Here is a 15,321-nt window from a genome sequence, read left to right as displayed (position 1 = left end):
ATTTCAGGGTTAGGCTCTCGAGGTTGCACTGAAAGTCCAGGCTGAGTAGTAGGGCAGCGCAGAAGTTGGGGAGGACGTAGAGGCGGAAGCCACAGAATTCTACACCCTGGACCGTGAATGTGACTGTACAGTACCCCCGGATCTCCACGGAATGGGATCTGGAGGCCAGGGAGAATTTTTGATTGGCGGGGTGTACCGCGAGGGAGCAGCGCCTTACCGTATCCGGGAAGATGAAGCTTTCGGTGCTCCCGGAGTCCAGCAGGCAAGGGGTCACGTGTCCGTTGATTTTAACGCTGGTCGATGCAGTGGCCAGGTTGTGCTGACGAGACTGGTCGATGGTCACTGAAGTGAGTCGTGGTCGGTCGTCGCTGGTGTTGGATGATGGAGAGCCCGGGGAAACAGGTCCTGGAACGCTGGCGGTGCCCATGTGCTGTGGGGGAGACAAGATGGCGGCGCCAGAGGATCTTGAGGAGGACAAAATGGCAGCACCAATGGGCCGCACGTGGCGGGGGCTGAACAAGATGGAGGTGCTCATGGGCCGCACGTGTTGCTCGGAGGGGAAGATGGCGGCGCCCGCTGGCCGCATTTGGTCTGAGGGGGAGAAGATGGCGGCGCCCATTCCATAAACGAGGGGTGTGGGGGGGATAGTGGCGACTGCACGGGTCTGGCACACCGCGGCGAAGTGCCCCTTCTTACCGCAAGCCTTACAAAGGGCAGCGCGAGCCGGGAAGTGTTGGCGGGGGTGTTTCTGCTGGATGCAAAAGTAACATCGGGGTTCGCTGGCTGGTGTGTGGCGCAGGCTTATTGGCTGGGTAAGGCCCCCACTGGGGCGGCCATCTGTGGGGTCCACAATGCGTAGGAGGGGTGGGCCGCACGGCTGGGGGTGTAGGCCTGAACGTTGCGTGAGGCGACCATTATAGAGAGCACAAGTTTCTTTGTCTCTGCTAGGTCGAGCGTGCCCCTTCTAACAGTCGCTGGCGTATGAGGTCCGACCCAATCCCCATAACAAACGCATCCCGCATGAGGAGGTTTGAATGTTCAGTGGCCGTAATGGCCTGACAGTCACAGAGTCAGACGAGTGGGATTAGGGCCCGCCAGAAGTCTTCTATGGACTCACCAGAGAGTTGAGAGCGAGTGGCGAGTACGTGCCTGGCGAAGAGCGTGTTCATCTTCTGAGCGTAATTCTCTTTGAGAAGCGTCATGGCTTCGGTGTAGTTTGGCGCGTCCTGGATTAGTGGAAAGACGCTGGAGCTCAACCTTGAGTACAGGATCTGTATCTTCTGAGCCTCCGAGACAGGGCTGGACGTCGAGTTGATGTACTCTTTGAAACAAGCTAGCCAGTGTTGAAAGTCCTTTTTGGCGTCGCTTGAATGCGGATCCAGCTGCAGGCGATCCAGTTTGATACAGAGGTCCATCTTTTGAAAATCTTAGAGCAATAAATTGATGCACGATCAATTGCACAAAGACTTGAGTTGGATACAACTGAGGCTTTATTGCTCTAAGATATGTGGCCTCCCACAGAAGCTGGCGAAATGGCTGCAGCATGGGGGGGGGACACATATTTATACTCCACCTACTGGACAGAGCCAGCAGGCAGGGACTACCAACATACCTGTAGTACAGGTCCTACCATACACCACCTAATAGAGGTGCAACAGTGGTTTACCACAGGCCCTTCGGCGCTGGTTGGTGTGGCGCCAAGCCCCTTCCGCGCTGGCTGGCACGGCGCGAATCACTCCAACGCCGGAGTGGTTCATGCCACTCCTTCGCGCCGGAGTTGCCCGCCCTGCCGATTCCTGCCCTACATTCATCAGTGAGCATCCCCACTTTTGATTTTACTACGGAAGGAAGGTCATTGACGAAGCAGCTGAAGATGATTGGAACTCCTGCACTGATATCCCGAGATAATTGGCCTCAAAAACCACATGATTCTCCTCGCTGCTAGGTATGAGTCCAACGTTCAAGTTTTTTCCCTTGATTTCCATTGACTTCAATTTTTCTACGGCTCCTTGCTACCGCACTTAGTCAAATGCTGCCTTAATGTCGAGGGAAGTCACTATCACCTCACCTCAAATTCAGTTATTTTGTCCATGTTTGGACCAAGGCTGTATTCTGATCTGGAGCCCAGCAGTATTAAAAGATCAGTGGGAAAGTTCTTGGTGAGTATATGTGGCTTCAGAGAACTGTCAATGATACCAGTAGCTGTACTGACTAGGAGCATAGCTAGTTCTGGAGCACACCTCCAGCATTATAGCCAGGCTGGTGTTGGGTCCCATAGCTTTTGCTGTATCCAAACTCAACCATTTTTTTTTTAATAAATGTGTTTATTGGGTTTTTGAACAAAGTATATTTACCGTTATGTACACAGAATAAGAAATATATATATATAAAAGAAAAAATAAAATAGTATAACTGGTAAGGTATTGTGCACCAGCTCAACAGCAGCAACTCTGTCCAACTGGCAAAATTATTTACAACACATAAGTAGGCGACTGTTTGTGGGGGTGGGGGGGTGGGGGGGGGGGGGGGGGAGAGAGAGAGAGAGGGGGGGGGGGGGGGGGTGGAGGAGACTGGGGGGGGGTAAATATGCATTTGGGTGCCGGGGAAACAATTACAGTGGGCAATACTCAAATGGGTTTGGTGTTGGTGTTGTCACTTGCTTCTCCCGGACGGATCTCGCTGCCGTTGTCGTCTCGCGCTCACCTCTGCTTCAGCCGTTCCTCCCGTCCTTTCCCTGTATTCTCCTTGTTCTCTGTTCCTGGAGATGACAAGTTTGTTATCTTATCCCGTGCCGTCCTTCCGGCTCTCATTTTCCTGCCTCCCCTCCACCTCCCTGGTTCACCTCCCTTGTTCCCTGTTCCTTCCCTCTCCCTCCTCCCCCCCTCCCTCCTGTGGTTCGCCTTTCTTTCCTCTTAGGTTTAGCTGTCCCCCCACCTCCCGGTCTATCCCTCCCTCTCATGCTTTGGCTACTTTCTCCTGATTCTTGGCTACCTGGCTATTCTTCTGCTTGTTCATTGGCCCCAAACAGGTACCGGAACAATTGCATGAATGGCTCCCACATTCTGTGGAAGCCGTCGTCTGACCCTCGGATGGCGAATTTGATCTTCTCCATTTGGAGAGATTCCGAGAGGTCGGACAGCCAGTCTGCAGCTTTGGGTGGTGCTGCTGACCGCCAGCCAAACACGATTCTACGGTGGGTGATCAGGGAGGCAAAGGCAAGGGCGTCCCCCCTCCTCCCCAGGAATAGATGTGGCTGGTCTGAAACCCCGAAGACCGCCACTTTCGGGCATGGCTCCACCCTCATCCCCACCACTTTGGACATTGCCTCGAAGAAAGCTGTCCAGTACCCCGCAAGTCTGAGGCAAGACCAGAACATGTGGGCATGGTTGGCCGGGCCTCCTTGGCACCATTCACATCTATCCTCCACCTCCGGGAAGAACCTACTCGTACGCGTTCTTGTTAGGTGGGCTCTATGTACCACTTTTAGCTGCGTCAGGCTGAGCCTTGCGCACGTGGAGGTGGAGTTGACCCTATGCAGTGCTTCACTCCAGAGTCCCCACCCTATTTCAATCCCCAGGTCCTCCTCCCATTTCTTTCTTGTTGCGTCCAGTACGGTGCCGGCCCTTTCTACCAGTCGGTCATACATGTCGCTGCAGTTTCCTTTATTTGGTATGCTTGCGTCCAGTGACTCTTCCAGTAATGCCTGTTGTGACAGTTGTGGGTACGTCCTTGTCTCCTTTCGTAGGAAGTTTTTGAGTTGTAGATACCTTAGCTCTTCCCCCTGGCTAGCTGGAATTTCTCCGTCAGTTCGTCCAGTGTTGTAATCCTGCCGTCCATGTATAGGTCCCTGACTGTCAGTGTCGCTCCGTCCTGCCCCCACCTTTTTGCTCCCATCTGTTCCATAAAGTGACCGAGTTCCCTTGCCATCCTTGAGGTTTTCCCTGTTTTGTGGTTTGATCTGTCTGTCTTTGGATCCTGTACACAGTTGAAGACCCCCCCATGACTAGTCGATGCGTCGCTATGTCAGGGATTTCTGCCATGGTCTTCTTGATGAAGCTCGTGTCATCCCAGTTGGCCGCGTACACGTTAACTAGTACTACCGGTGCCCCATCCAGGGCCCCGCTGACCATGACGTACCGTCCCCCAGGGTCCTTAACCGTCTTTGTCGCCCTAAACATCGTCCTCTTGCTGATCAGCAATTGCCACCCCCCCGGCCCTTGTCCCAGAGCAGGAATGGTAGGTCTGTCCCACCCAGCCCTTTCTTACCCACAGTCGGCCCTGCTCTCTCAGGTGTAACTCTTGGAGGAAGATTATGTTGGCCTTCATATTTCTTAGGTGGGTGAGGACTCTGGATCTTTTCACTGGACCGTTGAGTCCCCCTACGTTCCAGGTGACTAGCCTGGTGGGGGGCTTCTGTCCCCTCGTTCCTGTGGGATTAACCATACTTATCTGGTGGATGCGCCCCTGCCCTCCGGGGTTTCCCTTGTTAGGGGGCCGTCCAGGATGGCCGCTGTCGCTGCTCTCTCCATGCGGTCGGGTCCCTGTGCTCCGGGGTTTCCCTTTGTTCCGGGGGCACCCGCCATGGCCGTCCACTGTGCGTCTGCCACGCGGGTAGTCCCCTGCACTCTGGGGCCTCCCTTCGCCCAGAGACCCTACTGGGTGGGTGCTTGCAGCGGTTCCTTGTTTGAGCCTTGGTTGTGGCACTTTGTAGCCCTATTACTTTTCTAGCCTTGTTTGTCCCTCCTTCCCTGTGTCCCCCCTCCCCGGTCAATCCCTCCTTGTGTACCCCCCCCCCCCCCCACCCCCAGTCTCTCCCTTTTCCCCCCTCTCCCGTATACCCCTCCTTTGTCCCTCTTTCCCCTGTTCCTATCCCCGTTTGCTCTCCCGCCTCTATTGAGTGGTCCCCCCACCCACTACCTGGCGCCTTGCCCCCTGTTAGGGGCGCACTGTGACCCTGCTTTTGTTGCATGTCCCCGGCGCTAGCTTTCCTGCTAGTGCGGTGGCCCCCGTCTCGGGAGTTACTGTCTCGCTTCTCCCCTTCCCGGCCTCTGCTGTTTTCTGCCCGTTCTTCCCCCATCTTACCCTGCACTCCTCTTGCTTGCTCTCCCTTCTCCGCTACTCTCGTTCCCTCGTGCTGGGGTCTGTTCTCCCCCCTGAAGCGGTCCCTCGGCAGTAGTTTGCTTTTTGCTTAGGGTGCGCTCGCCGCGGGGGGGGGGGGGGGCCTGGCATTGCCTCACGCCCCCCGTTCCCCCCCCGTCGGGGCCCATGTTCACCAGCCCGTGTTCCTCGACAAACTTGTTTGCTTCAGCGGGACCTGTGAAGAAGTACTCTCTTTCTTGGTATGTGACCCAGAGTTTCGCTGGGTACAGCATACCAAAACGCACTTCGTTCTTGTGAAGAGCTGCTTTCGCAATATCGAATTCGGCCCATCTCCTGGCTAGGTCTGCCCCAATGTCCTCGTAGATTCTAATGGAGTATCCTTCCCATTTGCAGGCTGTATTTTCCCTGGCCCAGCGCAGGATTGTCTCCCTATCCCGGTACCGGTGCAGTTTAGCTATGACTGCTCTCGGGTGATCCCCTGCCTTGGGCTTCGGGCGCAGCAACCGGTGTGCTCTGTCCATTTCTGGTGGGTTGGCAGAAGCTTTCCTCCCCACTAAGTTGCCCAGCATCTCAGCCACGTATGCTGTGGGGTTTCTACACTCGATTCCCTCTGGTAGGCCCACTATCCTGACATTTTGCCTTCTCGAGCGGTTTTCCTGATCATCCACTCTGCCCTTCAGGCTCCCCTGTGTTGCGCCCAGTCTCGCGACCTCCTTCTCCAGGGCCGTGATCCTGTAGCTCATGTCGGTCGCGGCTTTATCCAGCTCCTTAATGGTCGCCTCTTGAGCTTCCAGTTTCTCCCCTTGGGCTTCCAGTCTCTCTTCTGCTCTGCCCAGGGCGATCTGCACCTCTGCCAGGGCCTTGGCCATTGCTGCCTGTACTGCGGCCTCTATGTCTGCTCTGGCCTCTGCCTTGTTTTCCTGCTGATGTTCCCTCAGCGCCTCGGCAAAGGCTGCCTTCCAGTTCCAGTTCCCCCCTGGCTCAGGGGGAAAATGCTCCTTTCTGCCCAGTTCTTTTTGTTGCGGTGAACCTTCCGTTCCGCCGCTTCGTGCACTGATTAGCTCGTCTGAACGGGCTCGCATGTTGCCCCGTTTTCTTTTGGTGCCCCTTCACCCTCTGCTTTGGCTCCCTTCTGGCACTCCCCCCCCCCCTCCCTTCCCCTCCCCCTTTTAATTTCCCCTTTATTTTCCCCCTTTTCCTTTCCTCCTCCCTTCTGTCCTTTCCCACGTTTTTAAATAAAATTCTTTTCAAGAGAGTTTTTTTTAAAAAGTGGAATAAAAGTGAAAAAATGTCTTTCTCTCTCTTTAAAAGATTTCTTTTCAGAGTTTTGTTTTTGCAAAAGGGGAAGTTCCTTTTTCTTTTCCCTCAGTCACCCAGGGTCGAGAGAGAGAGAGAGAGGTTTCTGGCCGGGAGTCCCTCTTTGTTCCTGCCTTGTGGTGGTCGTCGCCGGGGGATGGGGGGGGGGGGGATCCTTGCTGCTGGCTCGGTCCCCGCTTTGGTCCAGGCCGCCGCTTGTCCTGGCCTGCGCTCTGCTGCCGTGCTTTGTGGGGGGGGGGGGGGGGGGGGATCGCTCCACTCCCGAGCGCCCAGTTCTCCCACTCTAATGAGCTTTGGAGTCCGGGTTTATCTCCGTCCCCACTCTCTTGTTGCGGGAGTGGAGGGGGGGGGGGGGGGGGGGGGGGGGTGCCCAAACGGGTGAATATTCGCGTGCTTGGCTGAAAGTTCTCGGCGAGGAGCGGGACGCAACTTTGTTCCCCTCCAGGAGCTACTCCACCCCAGACCGCTCTCTTCCCCCGCCGGAAGCCGTTTCGCCTCAGCCATTTCTTGATATCATGTGCAGCAAATCACATTGGCTAAAGACCGGCATCTGTGATGGTGGAGACCTCGGGAGAGACCGAGATGAATTATCCTCTTGACATTTCTGCGGAAGATGATTGTAAAAGTCTCTGCATCGTCTTTTGCACTGACGTGCTGGGCTTCACCGTTGTTGAACATAAGGATGTTCATGGAGCTCTCTTGATGTTTAATTGTCTGCCACCATTCACGACCTGATGTGGCAGGACTGTGCAACTTTGATCTTATTCATTGGTTGACTGATCACCTAGCTGTGCCTATGGCATGCTGCTTCCTCTGTTTCTAGCTTCACTGCACACCTCAATTTTGGGTATGTCTGGTATGTTCTTTTAAAACAATGATTGAACCATGGTTGGTTCCCCTGGTGTAACGGCAACGAGTAATATGCCGCGCCATGAGGTTGCTGATTGTACTTAAATACAATTCTGCTCCTGCCGATGACTCACAGCACTTCAATGCCAGGTTTGAGCTGTTGGATTGGTTCTGAATCTATCCCATTTAGCACAATGGACATGCCACACAACGTGATGTTCAGTATGAAGATGGAACTTCATCCCAACAAGGGGTGTGAGATGGTCACACTCACCATTTCTGACATGCACAGATGTGCCTTTGACTAGTCGATTGGCTAGGATGAAAGCAAGTAAGTTTTCCCCCATATTGATTTCCTCACAACCTGTATCAAACCCAGTCTGCAAGCAATGTTCTTCAGGACTCAGCCACCTTAATCAGTGATGGTGATGGACTTCGAAGTCCCCCCATCCAGAGTAAATTCTCTGCTCTTGCCATTGCGATGCTCCTTTGAGTTCAATGTAGAGGTGCAAACATAAGAAATAGAAAGGGAAGTTTTGCCTTTAAGCACGCTCCACGATTTAACAAGATCAGGATTGACCTTCTACCCATATTCGACCTGTTGCAATAAAACCTCATGAATCATGACTTGAATGTTGTGGACTCCAAGGCTCACTACCTCCTTACTGTATACCACTGTGCTAACACCTCTGCTATACCTGCCCTGGGACAAGGCGTAGCCAAGGGTGATCCTGGAGGAGTCTGGGATGTTGGCTGAAAGGTATAGGGCGCGATTCTCCGCTGTCCACGACGGGTCAGAGAATAGCAGGAGGGTGCCCCGACATTTTTCACGCCCTCCCGCTATTTCCCCCTCCCCCCCCCCCCCCCCCCCCCCCCCCCACCCCCCCACGGCCGCCCCACGACACGAATCGCTGCGATTCTCCCCAGGCCGATGGGCCGAGTTCCCAGGCCTTTATGGTCGTTTTTACGGCAGCAAACACACCTGCTTGCTGCCGTCGTAAAATCGGCCGCAACATGCCCGTTCTGGGCATCCAGGGCCCCGGTTGGCACGGCAGTACCATGGCCATGCCAAGGGGGGCATGGTCCCGCGACTTTTCACTTTTTCTCCCTCCGCCGCCCCGCAGGATCAGTCCGCGGGGCGGCCGAGGGAGATGACAGCCCCGCGCATGCGCAGGTTGGAGCCGTCCAATCCGCGCATGCGCGGCTGACGTCATCGTGCGCGTCAGCCGGCGTGACGTTGGCGCGCGGACTTAGCGACGGTCGCTGAGGCCGCGATGCCGTGGTTCACGGGGCCCTGCTGCTAGCCCCGCCCGGGGGGGGGGGAGAATCAGGTCCCGGGAGGGGGCGAGGAGGCTGCCGTGAAACACGGCCAGTTTCACGGCGGCCTTTACGACTCGCCGCATTTGCGGAGAATCGCGCCCATAATATCGCAGTGATATTGTGTGAGAGGTACTCCTCATTGCATGTGATGACAGGTTAATTCATAAGAGAATTATTACATGGATGCAAAACATGATTGAACACCTAAAACAGACAAAAAAACCGTGAAGGAATTGCTGAACATTATAATCTCAAGAAAATCAGTGTCTGTTGAATAATGCTTTACTGCAACGCGCAATGAGACTTGACTAACGGAATAATCTCCTTCACATTAACTATGTATGCTATATTATGCCCTGTTTATTTCTGGTTATAGTTAACAAGCATAACGTAATCCTTATTTTAATTAATTTCATTACAGGCTGGACTAACCCTGAAGGCATGGCAGAGATATCGCTTGGGAGCTGACTCTTCCCTCTTCTCGCAAGATCATTTGGACACTGGCCATCCTCCGTACAGTACTGGAATTGAGAACACAGAAACCTTCCAGAGCCCACCATTTGCTGAAAACCTGGATACAGCCTCGACGGGATATCAAATGCCTCCATATTAAAGGCAGAAGGTCCCTCTTCACGTTCAGAGAAATACAGTATTCCTTATGTTGGCCTAGATAGTTTTCTAATCCAGCCTATCAAGAATCAGATCTGCTCCTTGCCTCCGTATATCCTCCCAGCTCCTCTACATTGCTCAAGATATTAGATTGGAAGTCTGTCAAAAAGTATTACATCCAGATCAATTGTGTGAGCGTACAAAAAAAAAGTCAAACATTCTTCAGCACTTGCAGACGACTTTTAGAGATTAAGTACAGCGTTTCAATGGCTGCAGGATTTTGTAAAGATGCATTGGAGAATTGAAATTTAAACTGAAACCTATGTGGGCCAATGGAAAAGGGATACTGTAATGCAGATATTTTATCTGTGGTGCAGTGTTGTTCACTGGTTGGTTAGCTGCAAGAGTGCTAAGTGCTGTTGAAGATCATTAGGCGTTTCATGTGCTAAACTGATGTTAGATACCCTTTATTTAGACGATAGTGCAGTGTTACTCACTATATTAGTGGTATTGTCATTCTTGTATTAATATGTAGTGTGCGAGTTGGAAAGGCAGCCTTTTCCAGCAACAAAGCAACTATTTAGTGTTTTAGAAACTCTTTGATTTATTTGACGTACTTGTGAGCTCACAATTAACTGTTCCACATGATGTGCCAAGTTTTCTAGTTGTGTGTAACTGCATAAAGCTTTAACTTGTTGCTGTTCAGAGCGGAGTGGGGATGTGAATTTAGTCTGTATTCCTGCTTCAATTTAATTGCATCATTGCAAAACATGAATAGAACAACTTAGAAACAAGCCAGCTGAACTTTTGAATTGGTACCAAGAAAATATTTTAAAATCCTGTTTTATATATGTGATTGCAGATGTCTTATGCTATGAATGAGTAGGATATTACTCAAAAGTGGTATTTGGTTATAATCTTAGTAAAAGCTTGCCTAACACTCTCTATATAACCCAAGGTTTATTGTGTGTCTTTTGTATATTAACCTCATTCTTATCGTACAGAATTGGACATAAGTAAATTTAGAATGGACACCCAGAAGGGGGAAATTTACTGCATACATGGAGGAGGATCATTCAAGCCTCTCCAGCCTGGATACACCCAAATTGTCCTTTGAGCCAATGCATCAAAGTCTGCTTGAACTCTTCTGACTAAGAATATCAGAATGTAATTAAGTACGAGTCATCCATTTGCAATGTATGTATGTCCTGCCATCAGGTAAGTCTAGACTTACTAACTGAACCTTAACCTTTTCACCAGCATGAAACATTTGTATATGTTTAACAAAATGGTGCCAGGGCAGTAGGAAGTGCAATTCTGTATGTGTTACAATCCCTGTGGGGAAACCATGATCCAAAATATCCAAATTCGCCGAATGACCCCTCGAAGAAGAAATTAGCAACAAGGTTTCACTTTTTGTAGCTGTTACTTTAACATGAATCAGAACCAACGCAAATTGCGCCAGAATTCACAGGCAAATGATACTTCAAAGAAAGAAGTCAACTTCACTTAAAATAGTGGATACAACAATAAAATGGTTGATGCAACAAAGATATGAATGCAACCATGAGCATTATTTGCGTCGCCCCCACTCATTTCACCTCATCTGTGCAAATGTGCTACACAGTTTCACAAGGTTCTGTTCCTTAATCATGCAAGGAAGGTCAGCTGTCCTATCCAGTAACAGATTTGGGGCACGATTTAATGGCCTCGTCACTTCCGACTTGGAAACGCCTCTCATGAGATTTGCAACGCTCGGAACGCCTTGTGGGATTTAATGAGATCTCGTGAGACATCATGATCTAGATCTCACCCTCTCTGGGTGAGATCTATATTAGCATATTTAAGTGAGGCATTTGTCCAAGCCAGATTCTCATGGCATCCAGAGTCCACGGTGGGGTGGTTGAGTGGGGCGACATATAAAAATGGTGCCCCGATCTACGAATACTCTTCCTGTACTGGCGAGCTGAGCTTGTCAGTGCAGGAAATGAGATAAGTGCGGCATCAGCAGAATGTTCCTCGCAGAGACTCCCAATAAAAGCAAAGTCCTATTAAATAGCGGTGTCGTTCTCTATGCTGCAGGCGCCAAGAAACACCCGCTAAATGCGTCCTGTTAAGTCGCGCCCCTCAACTTTGAGTTTCAAGGGTATGATTGTCATTAGCAGGGCACGTTTATATGAACCTCTCTCCCTCAAGGTATGACAGTCTTGAAGGTGTACCTTTCCAGAGTTCCTTTGCCAATCAATAGCATCACAGTCATAGTTTGGTCACTTCTGGGATAGCACCTAGCTCGTTAGTGTCTCCAGGTACTCATATACAACTTTCCAGGTTTTAGACCTTTTAAGTCAGCTCGCACAGTATCTCCAAGAGTTCTTGTCTCCTTTTTTATGAAACAAAAACAAAGGTTTTGTTTTGTTAATGAATAGTTCCTTTTTTTTTTACATTACAAAGCCAGAATTAGTAAACATCCTTTGACTCCATTAACGTTTTATAAAGAAAGGAAAAGTATCATGCAACTGGTGGATAAAGCTGATTGTTTTTATAGAAATATTATTAAGATCGTAGTAGCTGTCGCTGTTAGCGCGTTAGCCCGAATGCACTCCCACCCGTTGGAAGGTACAAACCTATTCATCACCATCTCCAATGCATGTAATACAAATCCCGGAGGGGAATAAAACACAGGAAAGTATGTGCGTCAATCTCAGTAAACATTCCAGGAGATTTCGCCTTCACTCCATAAAGCGTACACGTGAACTTGAAGAACCATTGGTTACAGATAACAAAATATATTTAAATTATTTAAGCCATATCCTTTCCCATGAAGCACCTTATTTTGCAACGGGGTTGTAGAAGAGCATGAAAGCCCTTTTCCATTCTTGTGAAAGATTACAAACGTCTTACCCCTATGTCACCTGGAATAACCTTCATGACCATTTAAGCCAAACATTTGTTGTTCACTCTCTTAAAATTGATAACACACTTTGTTACCACTGTATTCCTGGATAAGCTATTCCAGATCTTTGTGCACAAGGTAAGTTATATTGAACTGTGTTTATACCCTATCATAATTCTGCATTCAGTTTTTCTAATCTCAGCTCTATCCAAGTCCCCACATGGCAAATTTGAGAGATTAGGGGGGGTCGGAGAATCGCCGGGGGCGGCGAGAATCCCGCCCTGCCACTCCGACGGCGGCTGCTGAATTCTCCGGCGCCGGTTTTTTTGCGGGGATACCATCGCGCCGGTTCCCCCCCCGGCGATTCTCCGGGCCCCGATGTGCCGAGCGGCTGCCCGATTTAAGCCGGTCCCGCCGGTGTAAAATACACAAGGTCCATACCGGTGGGACCTGGCTCTGAGGGCAGCCTGCGGAGTCCTCGGGGTGGAGGGGGGGGGCGGCGGGCGGAGGGTTCCGGCCCGGGGTGGTGGGGGGTTCCCCACAGTGGCCTGGCTCGCGATCGGGGCCCACCGATCTGTGGGCGGACCTGTGCCGTGGGGCACTCTTTCCCTCCACGTCGGCCTCTGTAAAACTCCGCCATGGCTAGCGTGGAGAAGAAACCCCCTGCGCATGCGCCAGAACACGCTGGCGTTCCCGCGCATGCGCCAACTCGCGCCGACCAGCGGAGGCCCTTCGCCGGCGGTTGGTGCGCGCCAGCCACTCCAGCGCCGGCCTACCCTCGGAAGTGCAGAGGATTCCGCAATTTCCGGGTGGCCCGACGCCGGAGTGGTTCACGCCACTCATGGAGTCGGTACGGCCTGCCCGCCGGTTGGGGGAGAATCCCGGCCAAAATGTTTCTCTGAGGGGAGGAAACACCTTTGGAAGAATTGGGCCGGAATTCTTTGGCTGTTGGGATTCTTTTTTTCATCGGCAGTGCACCCCCGCCCGCGGGTTTCCCGGTGGGTGGGGTGGCTTCAAAGCGAAATCCCATTGACAAGCGATGGGATTAAAGACCCTCGCCAGCAGTGAATGGCGTTCAACCGAGAAACACACGACTGAGGGAACAAGAAATCCTGCACTTGAGGTTTGAATCTGAAATTAGCATCAATTAATTCTAGTTTTATGGTAGCTGCTACCACTTCTAACTTTACTAAATCTTCTGTCTGTTAATATTCTTCCATATTAATGCTGTCCAACTGTAGAAAATGCAGTCATACCAATTACTGATAAACAGTGAGCATAAACTAATTGGTTCTGCTTGACAGGAAATGAGCTGTTTGTTTGCCTGTAATTACATCTCATTTTTGAAGTTTCAGAAACAGGGAGAACCAGACTCCAGGAATAGTAGTCGATAAGATTAGTCAAGCAGAATGTTAGCGGGTGTGAGGTAAGGGGAGCGTTTGCTGAGAAACCAGTATAGAAACCTGCTTCTACACAAGACCACATTTAGACTGCAGCTGGAATGTGCCAGTAACAATTTGCAAGGTTTTGTTTTAAACAAAGCAGCAAATTAACATCACAGTGAGATTTAAAATGAATAGTGGTTATTATCATGCCGCAGCACTTATTCCTTAATCTTATTACCTCACGTAAATCTGAGGGTTTTTTTAAGACTATTTTTTTCACCATATACAGGGTTAGCAGATTGAGTAGATACCTCTGTCGGTCAAACATGTACCTGGAGCAACATGACCTATGACTTAATGCCATACATTATGCAATTTGTTGTCCTGCTAATTCTTACTCCAAAATTCCCTGGAAAATAATTTGATGATGCCAGTGATTATAATGGCAATTCGGGAACCTCAGAAGCAACCCAATCAATGGGCTTACCTCATCTGCACTAATTAAGCAGATTAATATTGGCATGGCCTGAGTCATAGAGTCTTGAATTCTTTCACTGAATTGAACATGATTATTTACAGAGTAATGGAGGTGCCTCCGCTGCTGTACTCCGTTTTCAGGAAAATTCTTATTTATAGATATTTTTAATCTGGAAGAGGAGGCTAGTAACTGCCAAAAAAGTCTCCAGTTAAGCAAGCGGGGAACAATTGGACCTCCTTGTCCATTTCTTGGACGTGAAATGGAGGAAAAAATGTTTCAATTTTGGGCACTATGTCCCACATTTTAATGATGCTTGAAATACATTCATGCACCCAGTCTCATAATGGTTTGGATCTTGATCAGGCAATTATGCAGACTGCCATAAACAGCTTTAAGCCCCCTGCATGCTCATGAGGGGCTCTTTTAATGAATCCTCCCAAAAATGTTCAGAAACTGAGCAGCGCAGGTTTTCCAATTCCTTCTCAGCCTAACCAACTTCCTTAAAGAGAGTGCTGGAAGCCATTAATATTAAGGAAGTGGACCTCCGGTGGCGGTATGTAGAGGGGAAGTCGCACGTTGTGTGGCTCCTGTCTGAGGCTCATTTTTAAGAGTTTTAATGCCTGGTCCCAGGGGCAATTTTTTACTGATCGAGCATAGGAAGGCATAAGGAAGGCGGATAATGTCAAAAAGTCAGAAGAAAGCCGCCGTGAAGAAGGGAGGGAGTGAGGGTTCACCGTAGAGCGAAAGGACCAGCCCGGGAGCTGGCAAGATGGCGGAGGCTGGACGCTGGTTGGGGCAGCAGTGCTCACGGCAGAAAAGATGACCAAGGCGATGGAGTTGGAGAAGCAGTTTGCGAAGCATATGGAGATACTGAGGAAGGAGATACGTTGAAGGTGCTGGTGGAGGAGGCAATTGCCCCGATGAAGGTGGCCTTGATCTCCTTGCTGCTAAGGAAGAATAAGGATCCAACAGAGTGTGGGTCATACAGGCCTATATGACTCTTGAATGTGGATGCAAAGGTATTGGCGACGGTGTTGGTGGTTAGGTTGGAGGAGTGCCTCCCGAAGGGAATAGGGGCAGATAAGATGAGGTTTGTGAAAGGGAGGCAGCTCTTTTCTAATATTAGGAGGGTATTGAATATAGTTATGGCTCGGGCAGAGGGGAGGGAGATAGAGGTGGTGGTTGAGCCTGACGCCAAAAAGGCATTTGATTGGGTTGAGTGGGGGTATTTAATGGCAGTGTTAGAGCAGTTTGGGATTAGGCCACGATTTCTGGAGTGGGTACAGTTATTTAGGATGCCGAGGGCGAGTGTCCGCACAAATAGTATGAGTTTGGGGTATTTTGGTCTGCACCACCGATCAGGCAGGGGT

General features: G+C 50.5%; 1 protein-coding gene across 1 annotated transcript in view; it reads left to right on the top strand.

Moving 5' to 3' along the window:
• Positions 1-10,147, top strand: part of syngr3a (synaptogyrin 3a) — a 115,535-nt gene extending 105,388 nt beyond the window's left edge. Inside the window, exon 4 of the mRNA XM_038820394.1 lies at positions 9,008-10,147. Coding sequence (XP_038676322.1) covers positions 9,008-9,199 — 192 coding nt within the window. The 3' untranslated portion in view covers positions 9,200-10,147. The remainder of the gene's footprint in view (positions 1-9,007) is intronic.
• The last annotated feature ends 5,174 nt before the right edge of the window (positions 10,148-15,321 follow it).

The sequence above is a fragment of the Scyliorhinus canicula genome, chromosome 15 (assembly GCF_902713615.1).
Source record: "Scyliorhinus canicula chromosome 15, sScyCan1.1, whole genome shotgun sequence".
NCBI classification, from domain to species: Eukaryota; Metazoa; Chordata; class Chondrichthyes; order Carcharhiniformes; family Scyliorhinidae; genus Scyliorhinus; species Scyliorhinus canicula.
This window is presented reverse-complemented; position numbering and strand designations above follow the sequence as displayed.